Below are 22,093 nucleotides of genomic sequence, written 5' to 3' on the forward strand. Positions count from 1 at the left end.
GGGAAAAACAAGCACTGGTCATACCACTTTTATTTGTATTGTATCTCTGTTACATTGTTTATTCAGTATAGAAAAAATATGAATACACTCATAGTATTCTCTCTTAATTTGGTAATTCCACATTGTCAAATATTGACTGTTTTTATATTGGGTTTCCTACCCAATTAAAAAAAAAAGAATAATGGACCTGGCAAACAATTCTTGTCATATTGCCGATATAACAGTACAGTCAGCCATCCCCTGGTATTTGAGGGGGGATTGGTTCCATGACCCTCCCCCAACCCTACGGATGCTCAAATCTCTTGAATAAAATGGCATAGTGTTTTCATAACCTATGCACATCCATATACTTTAAATCATTTCTAGATTATAATTCATGATACAATATAAATGCTATAATTGTTATGCTGTATATAGGGAATAATGACAAGAAAAGACTGCATGTTCAGTACAGACACAACTGCCCATTGCGGGCCTGACTACAGAGTATATATCAGCAACAATGTAACATTTTTCCAAATATTTTCCATCTGTGCTTGGTTGAATCTGTGGATGCCAACCAATGGATATGGAGAGCTGACTATAATTCATTACTCTTTATTTATTTTTCAAAAACCCTCATTTTGAAAAGACATGATTAAACTACTGCTTACTGGCTGGGGTAAATGCTTTAAAAATAGAAACTGATTCATTCTTCCCCCAGGAAAAATTTTAAGATAAACATCTTAAAATATCCCAGTGATTCAAGAAGAAATGTATATTCCTCATAAAAGGGTCAGTGCTGAAAGACAATCAAATGGTAGATCCCACTGCACAATGGTTCTGTATACACTGTCCCCCTGAAAAAAGTCAAGAACACCCTCAAAAAACGGAGACCATGTTAACATAATTATGCTAGAGAAAAGAAAAATCCACACTTACAACATCAGGTTTCTTTGAAAAATCCATGTTGCAAATAGAATCAGTGATTATTTCTTTTGGACATAATAACTCATTGCTACAAAATACAGTTATTTTCTATCACTTAGTTATAATGTACACTATGTACATAAACACAAGAGCGACCTATCTTAAACTAACTACCAATGAACAAATACTTTGTTAAAAACCAGAATCAGGACTTATAAATAGTGCAGAAAATGCAAATGCCAAAAATACGATGCTTCCTATGATTGTCACTGTAAGAGAAGAGAAAAAAGTCAAGGCAAAATTCCTAAGAGCCAAAATATTGCCCATTATTCCTCTAGTAAACTAACCTTAAAAAAATTGGAAACACTTAAATTCCATTTTCACAGCAAAGAACACTTAACATGCCTGGCTCTGAACTTTAAAAATCAGTTTCTTCTCCAGCACTGTTTTGTGAAATGACATACTGAGACAGTGCTGACAAGCAACAATAGAGCTGTAATTCATTTTAAAACCTAATTATAAAAGAAAATGTTCCACAACTGGATAGCAAGAAAACTTTATATGCCATCTTTAAGGCCTACCGACTACATATAAAATTTGCGGCAGAATCAGTAAATACAGTATAATTCCCAATCTTATAAGGCATTTTTAGGCCAAAAAGTTATATTTCCAACATGATTGTTTTATTGACTTAAATTTATCTTAACAAAAAGCTGCCATGAATCCAGCAATGCTTACAGGTTAATTTGAATTTTACAACATCTACACAGTCCGTATTTGCAACAGCAGGGGGAACATAATGGACCGCTAGGAGGTTATCACAAAGACCAGTCTACTTCAGAAGTAAAACCTTAAAACAGTGCCCCTTTCTAATCTATCTCTGATTCTAAGAGTTAAGACAAATGGTATTTTTTTGTAATTGAAAAACAACTTACCAGTTCTGACAGAGATTTTTTGTGCTATCATTCTTCCTCCAATTACAGCCAATCCAGTGCATAAGCAGTGACCCACAGTTCCACCCACTGCTACACCATAGGGGTCCTGCAAACAAATGTTAACAGGCACTTAATGAAACTGTTATCTTATAAAGGTAACTATTAAGCACTGAAAACAGAGATCAACAGCAAAAAAGTGTACCAGTTGGAAAACTTAAGGTGTATAATTTATGAAAAGTGTAACAGCTGCTTGAAGGAATATGTTCCATTTATTCCTCGGACTAGGGAGGTGCTGTAGTAATGTCACATAACAAGAGATTCAAACTCAGTTGTCATGTCCACACTGCTAGACCACGGTAATTCATACAGACAGGGAATCCGGAGCCTTTCAAGTCACTGTGCTGTTCAGGCGATAGTGTTAAGAAAAAGGCAATGATTCTGCCATCACGATAGCTCACGACAGCGGGACCACTACCACAACTACACGGCCACTTTCGAGTCCCAATCTTGGCAATCTAAAAGCTAATAAAGTCCACGAACCAAGAAAGAGGGCAAAACCATTAAAGTGACATTGTAAAAGCTTGTTTTAAAATATAGGAATCAAATGAAAACTGAATTCTATTTTTTTTTTTCCAAAATAAAGCATTTTTGAGGCTTCTCTGACAAAACGGTTCTACTCAAACTATCTTAGTCCTGGCTTTCAACTCTTGTTTTATATTTTAAACTGCAACCTAGGTTAAGGAACTTGTATTTTATGATAGATATTTCCTAGGAGTTAAATTCAAATTAAGCTTGTTATCTAAACCCTACCATCCAATAAAAACAATGTGACAATATATAAAAACAGATAAGAAATATCAAGATCAAGAAAAGCCTGAAAAGTAGTGGCAGCATTCCAAAAATTCCACAACCATCTCCTCAGTAAATCTTAACAAATTTCTATGAACATTTAATAGATTCCTTATGTAAAACTTTACTACTCTCAAAAAAAGAAATTAAAAAATTTAAAAAACAGGTATCTTTTAAGTGGCATTATTTGACAACTATGAACAAAATGTAGAAGAGGCTAGAAGGCAGACAGCCATAACTCCAGCCCTTGTCCCTGCTACCCATTAGCTTATGTCCTCAGAAAAAGGTTCTCTTAGGTCGACCACCTAAGAGTCGTGCTGTAGGCAACCTCTCCTCTTCCTCTCAGCCATCCGCTTGGCAGCCACAGACCAGCAGCCATGCGTGAGTGCATCTCCATCCACGTTGCCCAGGTTGGTGTTTAGGCTGGTCATGCCTGCTGGGAGCTACCTAGAACATGGCATCCCACCTGATGGCCAAATGCCAAGTGACAAGACCACTGGGGGCTGGGGGAATGACTCCTTCAACACCTTCTTCAGTATGACAGGCACTGGCAAGCATGTGCCCAGGGCAGTGTTTGTAGACCTGGAATGCACAAGTCATTGATGAAGTTCGCACTGGCACCTACTGCCAGCTCTTCCACCCCAAGCAGCTCATCACAGGCAAGGAAGATGCTGCTAGTAACTATGCTCACAGGTACTACACCTGCAAGGGAATCATTGACCTTGTCTTGGATCAAATTCAGAAACTGGCTGACCAGTGCACAAGTCTTAAAGACTTCTTGGTTTTCCATAGCTTTTGTGGGGGAACTAGTTCTGGGTTCACCTCCCTGCTGATGGAACGTCTCTGTTGATTATAGCAAAAAGTCCAAGCTGGAGTTTTCCATTTACCCAGCAGAAACTGAGAAGCCAGTTTTAAAGAGTAGCAGGATTACTACCTCTAATACAAGGAACAGAAGAACCCAAAGATATACACTTTTAAGGTTTTAGATATTTAATGCCAAATTGGCCTTCGATAATATTCTATCAATTTATAGTCTCAATACAAAGGAAAGTTCTGAGGAAAGAAAGAAAACCAAGCCAAGCCAACTGCCACGGCATCATTTTGGCAAAACTGAAGGGACGAGGAGTCAGCAAGATGAGTTGAGAGCAACTAAGTCTGTACACCAGAATACCATCTGATTGCAGAAACTGAGAAGCCAGTTTTAAAGAGTAGCAGGATTACTACCTCTAAAACAAATAGTGTAGCATGTGAAATAATCGCTTGTCCCACCTCGACTTTGTCCAGCGTCCTCTGGAGTAAAGTAACATTAGTTATGCCCAGATTTAATACAGAAGAAATTGTCCCTCAAGCTTCCACTCACCTCTCTAGCTGCCAAAACAATCGTAGTTAGTTGAGAGCGATCACCCCACTCTGCTAAGAATGTTAACGTAAGAGCTTGAACAAAGATGGGTGAAATAAAATGCAGCCACTTTTTCTGAGGTATCGTGGTGCTTGTACCCGTTTCAATATCTCCTGGTCCATTTAAGAGTTTGGTTCGTTGAAACTAAAAAAAAAAAAAAAAAAAACAATCTCAGGAAGCAAACAAAATAGCACAAGATTAATCTTTCTTTTATAAAGTGTTTAAATTCTATGGCATATGTTCCAAGAAACTAGTTATGTGACTTCAAACTTCTCTTTTGAAGCACTGGTCTCACATAGCAACAAATGCTATATTCTCAATTCTTTCATTCCTCCCCAAGAAAATAAATCAAACATTATTTACTGATCACCTACTAGACTAGATACTGTGGGAAGAAACATAAAATTATACAGACGATTATAAACAATCTAATTAAGGAACCTGAATACATGTGTTCAGTATTCATCCCCATGTCCTCTCTATTCACACTAACCCAGAGTCACATCACAGCTAGGTATAATGGAAACTAAAAAAATAAGCTATATTTTTTTAGCCATACATATCACACAGCTATGGATGGGCACTAAAAAACCTCTGGATAGTGTTTACTCTTAGTTGAGTGCCTTTCTGGTCCAGTGCTATGACTTACCTCTTCATCTTTTTTCTTTAATTCTGCTTGAACTTCTTCCAGTTCCTCTTGACCTTCATCTGGACTCATTTTTAAGCCTTCCCGAAGCATTCTAATGCCAAAAATGGCAAATAGTGCAGTTGAAACATAGTATGTATACACCCTGGGGATGACTGTCGTGGCATAGCCAAACAAAACTGGAAGAAAATGCAACAGTATATATGGTTACTAAGCATGTATCACAACCAAACAAAGGAACAGTTACCTTCAGAAATCATAACTTACCACTGTTTTAAAGAAAAAAAAAATGGTTCACATTAGAAGCTAATGTAATATGCAATAACCTTAAATAATTCCATGCCTTTCCTTTCACCAACATTGAACCCTTAGGTCTAGCCAATTACCTAACATAGTTTATCAAGAAATCAATGGTCCAGCTGAAGATAGCATGGGTCCCACTGGGATCGCTCATAAGACAGATAATGAACTTCTCTATAGACATGTCCGGCCAAAGGATGGCTTGCTACGTATCATGCAGAGGATGGTACTTTAGGTAGAAAGTTATCTTTGACGCCCTCTAAGGATTCCAAGATCTTATAACCTGAGCTACACCACCTTCCCATATAAGTGATATTTCTTCATCACAAATCTTTATATTACAAATTTCTATAATAAAGAATCATAACAAGATTCTCGTATAGCTTGATTCAAACTCTGCTCCTTTGGATCTATTTAAAATAAAAATATACACAAATTTCTTATACATATATTAAAAAGACATTTACTACGAACTCAAACTTATTTAGTACCATTCTTTCCTATTGTTAAGAGAGCAATTGTAGAAGTTACACAATAAACTACACTTGGAACTACATCAAGAACCCAAATCCTAACTGTGAAACACACATCAGTAATACTGGTTCAGTAATTAAAATTTAAAAACTATGGAAGGGCCAAAGGGTATTTTCATATATATAATAAATGCAATTATTCTTCACCAGCTCATTATAAAATGAGTGTAACAGTTATAAATCTGCCTTAATATTAAGTGTATAACTGCATAGGTAAACAATTCCCTATTTCATTATATTACAAAATTGAAAAAAATTTAAATCATGTTTAGAAATGTACCAGATCTATGCTATGTGCACATCTACATTCGAATATATGCATTTATTTTAATGATACAAACATTTTCTAGTTCTGTCCACTGAAAAGGCCAAGAAGCAAAAACGTCTCAGCAATAGCCAATTTTGCACCCAGATCTTCGTCTCTAATAGCATTCCCCACTAAAACGCTCCTCAGAGAAATGGTTAATTCCAGGACTGGACAGAGCAGGTCCAAGATAAGCCTGTACAAACAATGGGAACATGTCACAAGGACATAGGAGCCAGATTGGAGGGGCTCCCAAGCCATCCAATCTGGGGTAATTTAAGCAGCAATATAGTTAATCATAAACCACTGAAAAAGGGAATTGATGAGTTTATACCAATAATAGACAAGCCAGCCAATGGGAGAAGACAGAAAGCTCTTTCTTAGAATCCTATGCAAGGCTCACTGGTAAATGCAGATGGGGTACTGGAGTTAGAAAGCCACTTTGCAAGCATCAAGGGAAAATTCAGATCACCTAAGAGTTATCAACTGATGCTAAACTATGGAGAATAGGGTTTTTGCATTGTCTTAAAGTGTCTCCTTAAAGACTGCATACTAGTTGCAAAGAAAGAAAAAAAAATAGTATTACAACAGTGATCTTAACAGGGTAATTAAAACAACATTATCAACGAGGTCCAGATGTGATGCTCTTAAGGGACAAACATCAGCTATGTAGTGTTCTAGTCAAGAATGCATAAACTCAATCTAAGAATGATGAAACAAACACAAAATGAAGATTAGTCCATTAGAGGAGGAGGGGCTATATTCCTTGAAAAATGATAACATCCTAAAACACAAAAGAAAAGGTTGTGGAAACATTTCAGATTAAGATTAAAAAGAACTAAACACCTGACCTAGACTAGATCCTCAATGGGAGAGGGAAAAACTGCTATAGAAAATATTATTAGGACTACTGACAAAATATGGGTGATAAATTAATGTATCTATGTCTATAAAGATACATATTAAGTTATATGTACACTATATATCTATAGATATATAAATTGTGTGTATATGTACAATATTATCTATATATAAATCATGTATCTTATAATTTTATTTAGCTATAAATGGAGAGCTAGGTCACAAATGATAAAACGAACAAAGTAAAATGTTAATGACAGGTGAATCTGAATAAAAGGTACACAGGTGTTCTTTGTATTATTTTATTTTTTCAAACTTTATAAACAAAATGTTTTCTATAAAGACATTTAAAAATTTTTTAATGAAATGTAGCATACCTTTTTAAATCTCCTAAACTTAGTTTTCCTTTTATCTTCAGATAATCTAAAAATAACCTGTTACTTACACTTACAATCCCATCTTTTCTGCCTTCACAACGCCACAGGCTGTAAAAAAAAAAAAAAAACCACTTGGCATTCCAACTTTGTTTTTCTCCCCTGGTTATTGTCCTTTTATTTCCTTTCTTTGGAAAACTTTCCTCAGACACTCAAGCACTTTTGCTCTGGGAACAATGAAAGATTATTTCTCTTTAAGCAGGTGCTTTGCACCAAGTCAGAACAGAGCCAAAAAGGTACTGGTCCTTCTACATCTTGGCAGTGTTGAAGTTCTAAGAAAAGTATCTGAAGTGAAGATACAGATTTGAGAATCACTGGCTTACAGGTAACTGAGAACACTTGGCATGAGAACATCAGTGAGAGGGGAAAAAATGGGCCAAGGATAAAACTGTAGAGAATATCAATATTTATAGTATAAAATTTTTTTTTCAGACCGAAAGAAATATAACTAGAAGCACATGGTGTCACAGAAGTCAAGAAAATAAAAAGGTGGGGATGCCTATGAATATGGTCTGAGGGGCTCATTAAAATGAAAACAGAACACTAAAACAGAAAGATGATTATGAAAATCAAACTACAAGTAGGAGTAAAATGGGAGGAAGGCCTTGAGGAGGAGGAGGAATAGCAGTAATAATAAAACTGTGAAGTAGATAAGATTATCACCTCTGCTCTCACATGGCACAGAGAGGCTAGGTAAATCTCTGCAGTGAAGCGAAGGACAGAGCCTGGATAGGACCCAGGCAGCCTGCCTTGCACTCTTAGCCGACTGCTAAAGCATAAAAGAGACAAGAGATGCAGGTGAGCAATAAAACTCCAACTGACATCCCCCAAGGATACAGAAAGACTTTACGAGGAAACACAGAAGAATAGTTTGTTAAAGAATCTATATCCAGAAGTTAAACTTTCCATATGTACTCTTTCCTAAACTCATCTGCCCGAATACACACTTGTAGTTAAGGAGCCTTTCAGGTTCTCCTTTCTAAATTCCCTTCTTCACAGCTGCCCTCCACCCACTTTACAAAGATGCCTTTTACTCAGCTTCCTATAGTGTGTTTCCCCACAGTATAGAAAACAGATATTCTCTAGGGCACCAAAGAAAGAGTCTGAAATATCGGTGTCCTTAATCAAGGCATCATAGACCAGAGATAGAGCTTGGTTCTCCCCTGTCTTATACAAGTTTCTGATAAGGTCTCACAGCATTAGCAATAATAGCATTATGATTGTTAAAAATAATAGTTATGACATTAGAAATAGAGTATTTTTGCTTCGGTAGGAATAATTTCCACTTAGAAACTGTGCCTCTTTCATCCCCAACCAGTGTAAACAAATGAATTTTCCCTAAGGCAGAGTCTTATTACAGCAAAAAGAGCATCAGGAAGAAATACTAAAGACCACAGGGTCTTATTTCGACTAGGTTCCATGCCTAATCCACCCATCTATCCATTTTAGAACTAAAATTCTAAAGTAGATGATTGTCATGAGAATGTATATCATGTTTATTTAAATTCGAAAACCAAGTCAAAGCTTTCTGACAGAAAATAAGCCTGACTTAGATGATTTACTGTGGACTTACTAAAACTGCCATGGCAATGAGGCAATGTGGCAGGCATTTTCCAAAAACTGAATGAGCTAAATCTATAGCTCCAAGGTTCTGGGAAATATATATTTAAAACATATGATATATAATTTTTAAAATGAAATACTTTATTGGCCAAAGTACAACTGAAATTAACAATATTTCAATTTTGGCAACCATTTCTAAATATATCCAGTTACACAAGGTACTTCTAAAGTAAAAGACTAACATGTACAAGAATAGTCATCTGATAAACTTCAGAAAAAACCTTTTTTAGTATACTTGGTTTCTAATTCTCTGCTTTCAACAAAATTGGCAGAGGACTTTATTAAGCTGTCAGCTGGTAAATCATTAAAATTTATTTTTGATAACGGACCAGTATTTAATTTTTAGCATTTAACACAGGAACCCAATAAACTAAATGGCATGGCTGTAACAAAATTCCTTCCTACTTATTTATGTGAATAAAATTTCTCAGCCCTTTTTAATTATTAGAAAAATAAAAAGAATCAGAAGTGATTTTTAACTTTGCTTCAATATATATATTTAATGCAATCCCCATCAAAACTCCATAGATGAAATACTGCCATTTGCGACAACATGGATAGATCTTAAGGTAATCATGCTAAGCAAATAGGTCAGAAGAAGCTGAGAACCACATGATTTCACTTATATATGGGATATAAAACTAAGAGCAACAAACAAACAAGACAAACAAAAACTCAGACAAAGACAACGATTTAGTGGTTATCAGAGGGGAAGACGTAGATAGATAATGGTAAAGGGGGTCAAATATATGGTGATAAAAAGATTTGACTTTAGGTGAACATACAATACAATATATAGCACTTGAAACCTATATAGTTTTGTTAACCAATGTCACCCCAATAAATTTAATAAAATAAACACCTTGCTTCATTCTTGCAATAAGTATCATCCATGGACATATAAACTAATAATAGTTCTATCATTTCATTAACAGATGCCTTTCCAACTTAAAAAATATATATTTAGAGAAAGAACGCTGGTATTAAGGGAGATTGTAACTACCATGTCTTTCACTGCTTTGACAAAACCTCAGAAGAGTGGCCTTCTGCCCAAGCATCTGCAATGTCATATTGTTGGTGTGATCATTGTATTCCTGGAGGTTGCAGCCTTCTCTAAGTCTACTGTGGATAAATCAAGGCATACACAGATTTATACAGAAATAATGATTCCATGGAAGACTCTGAGATGAAGACAGCTGGTATCTTTCATAGTACAAAGTGACTTCAGAATGTAAAGAATTTCTTTGACTTGACTTCCATGGACGTTTGTCACTGACTTGTGTTCCTAAACTATGAAATGTGAATATTCAGGGTAAGGAATAGTTTCTCTTGATAAATGATTAACAAATACTGTGGGGGAAAAAGTTTATTTAAATTGTGATATATTTGCTTTGATCAACTGTGTACTAAACCCCACTTATAGCTGAGGAAGTGGAAATGAACACACAAAACAAGTGGAGGAAATCAATAGAGCCCATTTCTGAGGAGGGAATGGGCAGAGGGAGGACAGCCTTCTAGTTATCCTCAAAGCTCAAAGTTTCAAGATAAAATTCTCTGATATTACTCAAACTCATTCCAAACGAGTGACTTCAGCATTTATAACCCTCCCTACTTTTCCTATTTACTATAATCAAAATTTACAAAGAAAACTGTTTTTACTGTGACATATGAATAATGGTAATACTAATTTCTAAAATGTAAAAAGTCGTTAAATTGTTTCAATCATTAAAATACTCATATTTTTAAAAAAGACTAAAAAGCATCCAAGCAGCCAGAAACAGAACTTGCTGAGGCAAGAGCGGTGAATGACTGAGCACGTGAAATCTAAGATCTCATTTTGAAACAGACCGTAACCCTGTAAGGTAGTCAATACCATCTGTACTTTACAAATGGAGAACCTGAAGCTCAAAGAGGTTAGGTAACTTATCATTACTTTCTTTAATACACTGCATAGTCAGATTCTAACCCAAGTCTGACTCTAAGGAGAAAGCTCTTTTCTATCCAACTACGTGGCTTACAGTTGCTTCTGAATCAGAGACTAAATTAACTGTTTAATGTAAGTTTACTTCTCATGGTCTAATTCTTTGAAAAATTGAAGCCTGTATAATATTAACACAAACTTGGCATCTAAGAATATTTCATTCCTTTACTGTAATGGATAAGAATAGGTTAACAGGACAAATAAATTGGAAAATGACTCCTCAGTTATTGATTATCAGACATCCTTCAACAGAGTAAGCAATTCTCTGTGGTTACTTGGGTCTTACTTCTAAGATATCAGATATAAATAAGCTTATCTGGACTGGAAAGAAAAGAAGCGAAGAAACACACCAAAAACAAGGATTACAAACTAGGGAATAAATGAGAATGTATCTTAATTGAATAGTTGAACATTTTTAAAATGCAATATAGTTTCTATGAATTTATGTACTAAAACCATTTTCTGTTTAAATTTTGGAACATGAACCAAATTCCAACACAACCAGTTGAATGATTCCATGCTTTCACCTAAATCCAGTAAATTCATTAGGAAGAAAAGCACGCTTACCTGATAAGCACGTCATGAGGCCCAAGGCAAGCATAGCACCAGCCAACACGGTCAAACGGTTATAGCGCATCGCCATAATGGCTGCTATAAAAAATGTCTTATCACCCAGTTCAGATACGATGATAACTGATATGGCAGCGACAAATGCATGGATAAATCCCAAATTTGTCTGGGTATCTGGGTCTTCTTTATTGTTATGAACTGGGGCTGCCGGTGTGAGCCCTTTCTGAAATAAAAAAATATATATGTATATATACATCAGTCACTTTTTGAAATAACGATTTAAAACTCTTGTATGTGAATTAAGACTTTTTCTGTCATGAACATTAGGCTTATTTACTATCACTTTGAAAGCCATTACTAATGACAGAAACATCTATTTATGGTTGCTGCAATACAGATCTAAGTACAATTCTACAAAACAAGAAGAAAAAATGTGTAGACCAGCTATATCCATACATTAAAATTATCTTATTTCTAAGTGTTTATGAAATGAGATTTAATTCTCAGCTATGCCTCAAATTTTTATTCGTAACTTGGGTGGAAGACCGAAGTATGTTTATCAAACATTCAAGTAACAGGCAGATCAAAGAAATTTCACTAACACTTTAGAGCAGGGGTCCCCAACCCCCGAGCCACAGACCGCTACTGGCCTGTGGCTTGTTAAGAAACAGACCCGGCCAGTGAGCAAAGCTTCATCTGTATTTGCAGCTGCTCCCCAGCACTAGTTATCACCACCTCAGCTCCACCTCAGATCATCAGGCATTAGATTCTCATAGAAGTACCAGTCCCTGGTGCCAAAAAGGTTAGGGGCCGCTATTTTAGAAGACAAAGATGCAGAAAGCTCTCAACAGGTCGTAGCAATGTAACACTGTAGCTAAGATGAGGTCTAATATAGCTGGATATGTGGGTGGTGGAACACTAAAGTAAAAAATATCCTAGGCGATAATGTGGTCTAATAAAAAAGTCAAACCAGAGTTATGGTTGACATTAAGGTCATTTTAAGTAAAAAATGTGACAAAGCACTTTAAAGACTTAGTGACCCAGCAGTGTATGCTGCTTAGTCTTTCTCCAAAGGTAGACGTACTGGTTCTGAGGCACCACATTTTAAGAAGGCACTGCCCTCTGAAGATAATCCCAGACAGAAGATTATAAAGCCAGGGGTTAGCAAGCTACTGCTAAGAATATTTTTGACATTTTTAAGGGGTTGCAAAAAGTAAAGAGGAGGCGGGAAGAAAAGGAAAGTTATGCAACAGAGACCTTAAGTGGCCTACAAATATGTGACCCAACCTAAAATGTTTATTATATGGCCCAGAACCAAAAAACTTGCCAACTCAGACTCTAAAACAATCATGTGAGAGACCAGGAAGGACTGGGAGCGTAAGTCTCAATAACTGAGAAAGTCTGTATGTGAGTCTGTATGGTTCTAAGAGGTAGAGCTAAAAAGTTCCAGGTGGCAGATTTTAACTTAATACAGAGAAAAAATTTCTGTCCCAAGAGAGCCACCTGAAGCTGAAATGGACTGCTAGAAAAGGTGGAGAGTTCCCTCCTCAACTTCAGAAGTCCAGGGAAAGGAACCAGCATTTACAGGAAATGCATTCTATCAGTGGTGCTCAACCAGGGCGATTCTGTCTTCCAGGGCACTTTTGGCAATATCTGGAGACATTTTTGGTTGTCACTACTAAAGAGGAACTACTGGCATCTAGTGCGTAGAGGCCAGAAATGCTGCTATGGGCAGGACATAATGAACAGGAAACCCAACCCCCACCCCCAAGACAGAATTATCTTAATACAAAATATCAATGGCTCCTAGGTTGAGAAACCCTGGACTAAATAAACCTAAAGGTCTCTTCCAAGCCTCATAGCCTATCTGTAATTAATTTTTAAAGCCTACGAATCTCTAGAAGCCTAAGATTTAAAAAAGTAGGAAACCCAAGAATGTATGTGATTTCTGATAAGGTAAAAACAGAATTACTTACAAAGACCCCAGAGATGACAGAGCTAAGGATAAAATTCTAAATTCTTAGTGTGCATGTCATTCCTTAGCACATGACATAAACCTGACTCCCGAATTCCACAGTAAAGAAAATTTCAAGCATTACTCAGCCTGGATTTCTGAGCAAAAAATGGGGGAATTAAATATTTGAGAAAATACTTGGTGTTAGGGCTAAATCAAAAGGGCAGCCTTGGAAACCATCTCCTGATTAAGCAACTACCATTTTTCAGGATTACAGCTTTCTCTCCATTATCATTTTTGTTCCATCTATGCTGATGTTCCTTTAAAATTCAGCTTCCCTTCTCTTCCAATACCATATGAGCATTAATATCATAAAAAAAATAAGTATTTTAAAATTTATTTTTAATAATAGCATTTTCATTTGGCTTTCACTAATGCAACCTTTTCTTCTTGAATATACCTTCTATATGAAGAAATTACATTGTAGGATCTGAAATCCAAGAAAAGTTTTAGGAATAAATTACACACCATTATGACCAATTAGCTCCAAGCTCAAAAAGAAAATATTTACTTTTAGCGATCAAAACTACATATTCTCATGGTTTTATAATTCCCAGCCATAAATCCTTAGCCACATTATCTAGTTTCTCTGTCCCTCTGTGAAATGGTTAAATAAAACCTGCCTTAAAAATACAACAAAATACTACACATTCTTAAAAACTTTCTATATACAGAACATAAGAAATCTCAGCTTAAAGCTTCTGTTATATACTGAGCTGGTCCTGCAAAGCCAAAATGATAGTGTTAAAAAACCACCAACCACAGTGGTAAGAATTTAAAACAAAAGTATAGGGTTATTATGAAGATAGATTTTTTAAGTTAAAATGTTAACAGAGTCAGAAACTGATCGGTTACTATTCAACCACTTATTGTCAAATGCCTAAGTGCTTACTATGTATAGAAATCACCTTTTTCTAATTCACCTTCAAAGTGACATAATGTAGTGGGTTCAGTCTGTGGGCTCTGGAAACACACTGCCTGGGTTCATAGCCAAGGCATTAACAGTTACTTGCAGTTTCATCTGCAAGACGAGGGGTACCTACACCTTACAGGGTTGGTGTGAGCACTATACGAGCTAATACACATAAAGCCCTTAGATGGTGCCTAGTACACAGTAAGAACTCAGTTGAAGTTAGTTATTGTAGCACACTATATCTTCCTAAAAATTTCATTGTTAGCTCACGAAGAAAATGATAAATATTCATGTACAGATACACTTTTATGTATATATATTTATATTAATAAACACATACACACATACGTACATACACACTTTTGCTACTATTCCTGGGAAAAGAAATTATAGTAATTAAGGTACTATGGATCAAATTTGACAGGAATGCTAATAAATTAATTTTAGCTGCAAATAAAGAACAAAAACAGGTAAAAACAGAGTATTTTATTTAATTAATAATTAAAATAATTCTCTAGGAATATTTTTTAAGTTATGACTGGGATTTTTACATTTTTTTTCATATCAAGTCTTCCAACTCCAGTATGTATCTATCCACCACCTGTCTCAAGCACGTTAGTCTGGACCAGCCACATCGAGTGCTAAAGAACTACATGGCTCATCACCACAGTACTAGGCAGTGCAGCCCGAATACACATCAAGTTTTTGGTAACCACAGGTCTTCAATCATGCAGTCCTACTTCCCTTCCTATCTTATTTTCATTATTCCCCTATTAATCTAGATTCCTCAAGATCCAACTGATAAAGAAACTCTTGAGGAAGGCCTATCCCGATGACTCCAGCCCTTAATGGTCCTTCTCCTCTAGAATAAAACTGAATGAACATTGTGGGCAATGAATCATGGAACACAAAAGACTAAAACGTTTAAGATGAAAACACTAGTGGAGTTAATCTTTTTTGCATTAGAAACATGTATAAATGTAATGTTATCATTTGTAATAATAAAAAGACTAAATGTCTATCAAATAGGGTACTGATTAAATAAATGGTAGCTCCATATATTGGAATATTATGAGGCTAAAAGAGTTTAATATATACTAAAAAGGAAAAAATCACTAAAATTTTTAAGTTGAAAAAAGTATATCTTATGTATATAGTCATTGCTTGTATGTGTGTGGAGGGGCAGGGAGTTATAAAGTATATACAGAGTTAATGCACATCAAATCTCAGAAAACAGTAACGGTGGGTGTGTTTCTAGGGAAGGAACCAGGATGACTAAAACAAGGGTCGGCAAACTTATTCTTAAAGGGACAAACATGTAACCATGGGTCATAAAGTCTCCGTGGTACCCAACTCTGATGCTGTAGCTTGAGATCGGCCATAGATAATACTTAAATGAATGGGTGTGGCTCTGTTCCAATAAAATTTTATTTATAAAAACAGTCAGTGGTAAACTACAGTTTGCTAACCCCTGAAATAGAATACAAAGAGAGAAACACACTTTTCATTCTACATTCTTTTGTCCCTTTTGAAACTTTTACGAAAAACCTCTTGATCTAATCTCTTACTCCAGCTATGGAGGACCAATTCCTTGTAGGATGTAAATGGCTTCAGGCAGGTCCAACCAGAAAGAAAGTGCTCTGCTCTTACTCATTTACCACCCAGAAGTATAGAGGAGTTAATAACTGTCGGGAAAATCAGTTCGGAGGTTCATTTCATAAGGCTCCTTCAAAGTGCCAGCGGATTCAACACTAGTCACTCATGCAATGGTTAACTTGAAAATTCATTAGCGTACATGCATTTACCACCTTCCCTGGACTGACGATTTGAAAGAATATCAGGTTCTGAAAACAGGGAGTAAACCAACAGATGAATACTTGGGAAAACATAAGATAAACAGGGCCCAGACTGTATTTTATGGACCAGCTTAGAGGCAAGGTAGAAGCCCTTAAAAGGTTTTGAGTTGAAAGCAAAAGCATGATTAAGGCACTGTGACTAACAGATCAGGGAAAAAAGCAGAGACCACCAGCCACTGGATCAATTAATTAGTCAGCTGCACAAGACCAATGCTGAAGACGAAATAGAGGAAATAAATTTGGTACATGATGGAAAGGAAAATCAATAGAACTTTAAAAATGGGGGAGAACCAAAGATGATGGTAAGGTTTTCTGCCTGGTTGACTAAGAGAAACATTAATATTTCTATAAGGTATGTGGGAAAGAGGAATAAAAATAGGAGGGGTTTTGTTTCAGACATGTTTTATTTGAGGTGATAAAAAGCATTTCAAATGAAGGTTTTCAAGAGGTCATACAAATGAGACACCTGATTATAGCCCAGCACAGCCTAAAGGTATGTTTCTGGTTACTGGCGGCCTAAATTTATCAGCTCGAACTTTGTAAATAGATAAAATTTCCAAGGGAAAAGGATGAAATTAAGTTGAAAAAATGAGCCTTAGAGACACTCTTTATTTAGGGAAAGACATAGAAGGCTAAAAAAAAGAAAGAAAAAAAAATTGTCTTAGTTATTTAGAAAGTCAGGCAGAAAAAATCACAGATGGTCAAGATAGGGGCAATCACTATTCACTGAGCTACTAACTAGATACCAGGTATTTTCATATACATTGATACTCAAAAATCTTAAGAGCTAATATTCCAACTTAGCACAAGAGGAGAAACTGAGGACCAAGAGTGTTAAGTAATTTTCCCAAGTTCATACAGCCAAGATGGGGTAGGACTCTTGAAAAAGTGGAGAAAGAACTGTTTCATATGAGCACTGAAAAAGAGCCCTGGATTTAACAATTAGGTAGGTTACTGGTATCCTTCAAAAACAGAATTTCGATAAAAAGGCAGGGACTGAAGCCAAGGGATGGAAGACTAAAACAAAGTGAAAAACCAGATAATCACCTAGATAGAAATTTGGTTTATAAAACTAAAGAACAGAAACTACTGGCATACCTCAAAAATATTGCAGGTTCGATTTCCGGACCACCGCAATAAAGTGAGCTGCAATCTTTTTGCTAGTGGAGGGTCTTGCCTTCAATTTGCAAAAACAAAACAAAACAAAACAAAAAAAAACGCAACATCTGCGAAGCGCAATAAAGTGAAGTGCAATAAACCCAGGTACGCCTGTAATGCAGTCAAGTAGAGTTAAATTGATGGCCCCTTTTTTTTTCTTTCCCTAAGTAGGAAAAAACCTGTGGACATATGCAAGCACAACAGAAAAGAACCAAGAGAATAAAGGTATTGAGAGAAGAAAATGCTGAAGGTTATTACAGAACAAGAACTTGGGCACAGAGAAGAGGTATGGAAAGGATGATAGTTTTGACTAATACATGAAGAAAGGCAAAAGAATGGGCAGAGAAACAAATATTTAGATGTGTATACGTGGGTCAGATGCAGTGACTAATTCCAATTTTTCGTATTCCGCTATGCAGTTACACAGTGTTATACCATAGTAATAAAATAGTGTTTTCCTTGGTATGAAAACCACTATTTCAGTATTTTAATTTGGGTCTTAAACCAAATTATTTACAACTTGGGAGCAGGGTCACCAACTTAACATTAATGAAAAAAACCTGCAGAATAAAACTCTTCTTTATTCAATGTTCAAATTAGTTCTAAATTGAAAAAAATTTTTTTAATAAAATAGAGTACCCTCATTTAGAAAGTATTCTTTTATGTTCTCATGCTCTTTAAGAGAAGAAAATGACAGCTGACAATGAAAAAATAATTCTTGTTTAAGTTCTAAAGTTCAGATGAAGACCTGTTTGGCTGTATTGAAAACGATACAGATTATCTACAGATTATCTCCAATATATGATGAAACTAAAAAAGATACTTTCTTTGAAACAATCTACAGCCTGCTACACCAAGAAAATACTGATGTCCCTGCAAAAACAAAAACAAAAAACAAAAACAGAAAAAAAGAGACTCAACAAAGTTATCACACGAGGTGAGATCATTTTAAGATAAAGGGGTTAGAATAAAATGTTTAGAATTGGCTTAAAACTGTCTCTTCACCATTACTTTATTGTATGAGGTCAAAAAAAGCTTTTCGGAAGTTGGAAAAATGTGCATAAAATTATATGTGCACCTTAATGACACCATAGATAAACGTGGTTTTGAAAGATTTCATTAAAACAATGTATTTTATTGTAAATTTTCACTATTATGTCTTTGTGGGCGGTTAAGTTTTCTAAATATGTTTATTAATGTTACTTGTTAATTCATATTAGTATATTTAACGATTTTTATTTTAATAAATGTTAAACTTTGTTTATATTACCTTTTTTATTTTAAATTTATAACTTATTTATAAATTAAATGTATTAATTGAAATGTACTAAATGTTTTACTGATTTGTTTTAATGAACTGCTTTGATGGTAGAATATCAACAAGTAAAGTCAGTAACATCTTGATCATTTAACTGTAACACAGAAATCATGAACAAGGCGAGAGTCCTCATACCTGATGGTCTCAATCTTAGCTGTAAAGAGGACAGAATTTGGAGGCTAGGCTGGTTGGAGCAGGACTGCAACTTAATGAAAATGGAAAAAAGATTTATTACACATAGTTGCAAAACAGCTGAAACTTTTATATATTCAGCAATGCTGAACCTTTTATATGCCTATTAAACTGAACTCTGACCATATCTTACCTCCACAAGGTAGACAAAAAAAAAAAGCAAATGATACTTGTATTATAGCTAAAAAACATGTGAATGAAAAATCTCTTCCAACATGCTGTAATACTGTTAAGTAGTTGAGTCATATCAAGTTACATAAAAAAATGAATAATTAGATTCTATTATATGTAAGAAATTAGAATTCCTATCTAAAAAGAACCATGAATAGCATATCAAAATATTATAGACAAAAATATTATATTGTGCCCATCTCTTCCCTCCACATAACCGATTTCAAAGACAAGGATCCTTAAGACACTTAAATATGGTCAATGAACACAGATGACTTCATTTTACATAGCTAGATTTTTTCCTAGTTACCTAATGGGTATTATTAATAGCCATACCTACCACTATTTATATCTCAAAAATCACTAAAACTCTGATGAAAGGCCTGGAAAGTTACATTCAAAATGTACCTCTCTTTCACTCACAAAGTTATTTAACTCAACATAGTTATTGTTTGGGGGGGGGGGGGGAACAACTTCCCATGAGTTAAATGACAGGATGCTAAATGATAAACTCTTTAGAATAAATTTCATGAATCAGTATTTCAGTTCAAATTCCAGAAGTGGAAATGGCAAGCAGGGTCAGTTGAGCCCAGCAGTAACAACCAATAGAGAAATCACTTTTAACAAGGAAACAGTAGGCAAGTCTTCACAGAAAGGCATGTTACCTCTTCAAAGGTGGAAAGATTCTGACCACTGGGCTTCAAGCTCACTGAAGCCCCCCTTTTTAGCGAGGCTTTTTGTTGGGAGAGACTAGAGATGGAGCACATGGCACCTCTCTGGTAGCAGTACAGCACATAAGCAAAGGAGTGGTGGCTAAAAGCATGGAGGTTGATAGGAGCCAGATCAGGAAGAAACCTGAACATCATGCTGAAGAGGCCGGACTAAAATCAGTATGAAAGGGCAAATGAGTGAGGATTTCTGATAAGTAAAACAGAATTCAACGTTTAGGAAGATTCTTAGGCTACAGGCTGAATATAGCCTGGGTGAGAGTGGAGGTGGGAGGTGGGTTGAGCGCCAAACCGTCCCCTGCTAGAACACAGGACAGAGGGCTCCTGAATTTAGGAGTCCAAATTGGAAATGAGAAGAAAGCCCAGCACTAGTAGAGGGAAGAAACTTAAAAACTGCCGAGATTTTGAATACAAGTGAGGAAGTGATTCTATTAACATAAATGAAGACGTTAATTAGTATCTATTTAGTGAAGGCCAAAAAAACAATGTTCTAGTATACTTATAAATTTAGTTTTGGCTTCCCACACCGCTGCACTACTCTGTACTACTGCCAAAGACTGATTATCCCTCTGCGTTCCTAAGGTCTACTTCCTACAAGCCAGAGCACGTTTTAAAAAAGTGAGAGTAACGCTTTATTATCCATTTATAGTTGGCGGAAGAAAAAAAAAAAATCACAGGTCGTGCAAAGCTAAATTTGGGTTAACAGTTTGGGATGTTTCAACAATGAAAAGGCCGATGTTATTATCATCAGAGAATACGAAAAGCCTCCTAGCTGTCCTTTTAAAGTTCCTATTTGAGATGAGCGTTTCCACTACAGTATACATCTGATCAACAGGACTCCCATCTTGATACTCCCGAACTGTGGCCTCCATGCTTGGATTCTCCTTTCCTCCCACATAAGGAGCGAAGAGACACCAGGCCTGACCCCGGAAAAAGCGCCCTCCACTGTCTTCCATCCCCAGGAGTCAGGCCGGGCTCCCCTCCCCCAGCCGGCAGCCCGGGGCCGAGGGAGGCGCTCTGGGCGGCCGCGAGCCTGGTACCCAGTGCAGCCGGCGCCGCAGCGTCGCCCACCCTGGCCGGTCCGGCTCACCTCAGCCCGGGCTGGCTCGGGGACCTTCGCGGCCTCGGACTGCGGCTGCAGCTTCAGGGCAGGCGCCGGCGGTCCCTTGTTCCGGTGGCTAAGGTCTTCGTCGGGGACAGCCCGGACCCCAGCTGGAACCCACAGCAGTGGAACCAGCAGGAGCAGAAGCAGCCAAAGAACAGATGCGCGGCCGCTCCCCCGGGCCGCCGCCATCCCGCCCGCGGAGACGGCCGCCGCAGGAGGAAGTGTGGGCTACAGGAAGCCTCGACCCTGAGCCGCCTCCGCGGCGCCGCCCCTAACGCTTCGCCGCTCCCGCTTAGTGATGACTCGGTACCATGCGGGCAGTACTAATGGCGGGCGTACGACTTCGGGAAGGCCAGGGTCCCTCGGCTCTCCCTTCTCCCGCGATGGCCACACGACTCCGCCAACTGTCTCAATGCGTCCCAGCCCTGATTCCTCCGGGCCCCGCCCCTGCCCGTGACGGCCTCCCATTGGCCCAGCGTCCGTCTCGGCGTCATGACGTCCTCGGGCAGGTTGAGGTGGGGCTCGCGCCCTTTTCCCATTGGACGCGGCAAGTACCGGGCGCCACGTTACCTTCCTCTCCTCGCATCCTTCTCGTGCCCCACCCCAGACCCTCTTCCCCTCTCTCTGGACCCCGTTCCGGGATTTCGCGGCTCGTTGCTTCTGCTCCCTCCTGAGTCTTCTGCCCTAATATCCAGGCTGGCCTAACTTTTTTTTTTTTTTAACCATTCCAAAATGTCAAATTAGTTCGAGCGCCCAGGTTTCGCGGCATCTAGCCCCGTGCCGTACTCCTTCAAAGAATCTCCGTGCCACCTCCGACGCGGCGATCTGCTGAGGACAGCGTTCTTAGAGAGTCAACATTGCTATTATTAAAAACAAACCTTTGAAATAGGAGTTAGGAAATAACAAAAATTTTCAAGCCTTGTTTTAGATTCTATTTGTTTGCCTGTAGTCACCCTCAGACCCAAAACATCTAACATTGCACATGTGCTGCAGCGTCTTTCCATTTTGGATGTTTTTTGTTGCACTTATCTTAGACCAGCCTCTTAAAATGTTTGACTTTTGAAATTGAATATAGAGTTTTTTAGGGTTAGGAGTTGGGGGTGGGCAACAGTAGAAAACAGGAAAGGGTGGTTCGTTGGGTTTGAGGGTATTTTTACATTTTATATTTTTTAAAAAGTTAAGCTATTTAGTTAGCAGAAGTTTGACTATAAGATAGTGCTAACCCTGTTCCAGGTACTCTTCTAAATAATTCACATAGCTCTACGTGTATTAAACTTGTACTTTGTGAAGAGCT

General features: G+C 37.2%; 1 protein-coding gene across 1 annotated transcript; it reads right to left on the minus strand.

Moving 5' to 3' along the window:
• Nucleotides 1–12: 12 nt before the first annotated feature.
• TMEM165 (transmembrane protein 165) lies at nt 13–21,171 on the minus strand. Its single transcript, XM_016165127.2, has 6 exons — nt 20,785–21,171; nt 11,342–11,567; nt 4,742–4,917; nt 4,054–4,236; nt 1,845–1,950; nt 13–1,178 (listed from the first exon to the last, which is right to left on the minus strand). Exons 1-6 carry the CDS (start codon nt 20,986–20,988, stop codon nt 1,102–1,104), a joined length of 972 nt encoding a protein of 323 aa, XP_016020613.1. The 5' UTR covers nt 20,989–21,171; the 3' UTR covers nt 13–1,101.
• Nucleotides 21,172–22,093: the final 922 nt, after the last annotated feature.

The sequence above is a fragment of the Rousettus aegyptiacus genome, unplaced genomic scaffold, assembly GCF_014176215.1.
Source record: "Rousettus aegyptiacus isolate mRouAeg1 unplaced genomic scaffold, mRouAeg1.p scaffold_m13_p_10, whole genome shotgun sequence".
Classification (NCBI taxonomy): Eukaryota; Metazoa; Chordata; class Mammalia; order Chiroptera; family Pteropodidae; genus Rousettus; species Rousettus aegyptiacus.

Bases quoted from the DNA above. Each gene is read 5' to 3' on its own strand.
- TMEM165 (XM_016165127.2), bottom strand. From the start codon at position 20,988: ATGGCGGCGGCCCGGGGGAGCGGCCGCGCATCTGTTCTTTGGCTGCTT. The intron at 4,918-11,341 runs GTAAGCGTGCTT...ATTTTCTTCCAG, and splicing joins CCTCATGACGTGCTTATCAG to TTTTGTTTGGCTATGCCACG. The intron at 1,179-1,844 runs GTAAGTTGTTTT...CTTCTCTTACAG, and splicing joins AAAAATCTCTGTCAGAACTG to TGACAATCATAGGAAGCATC.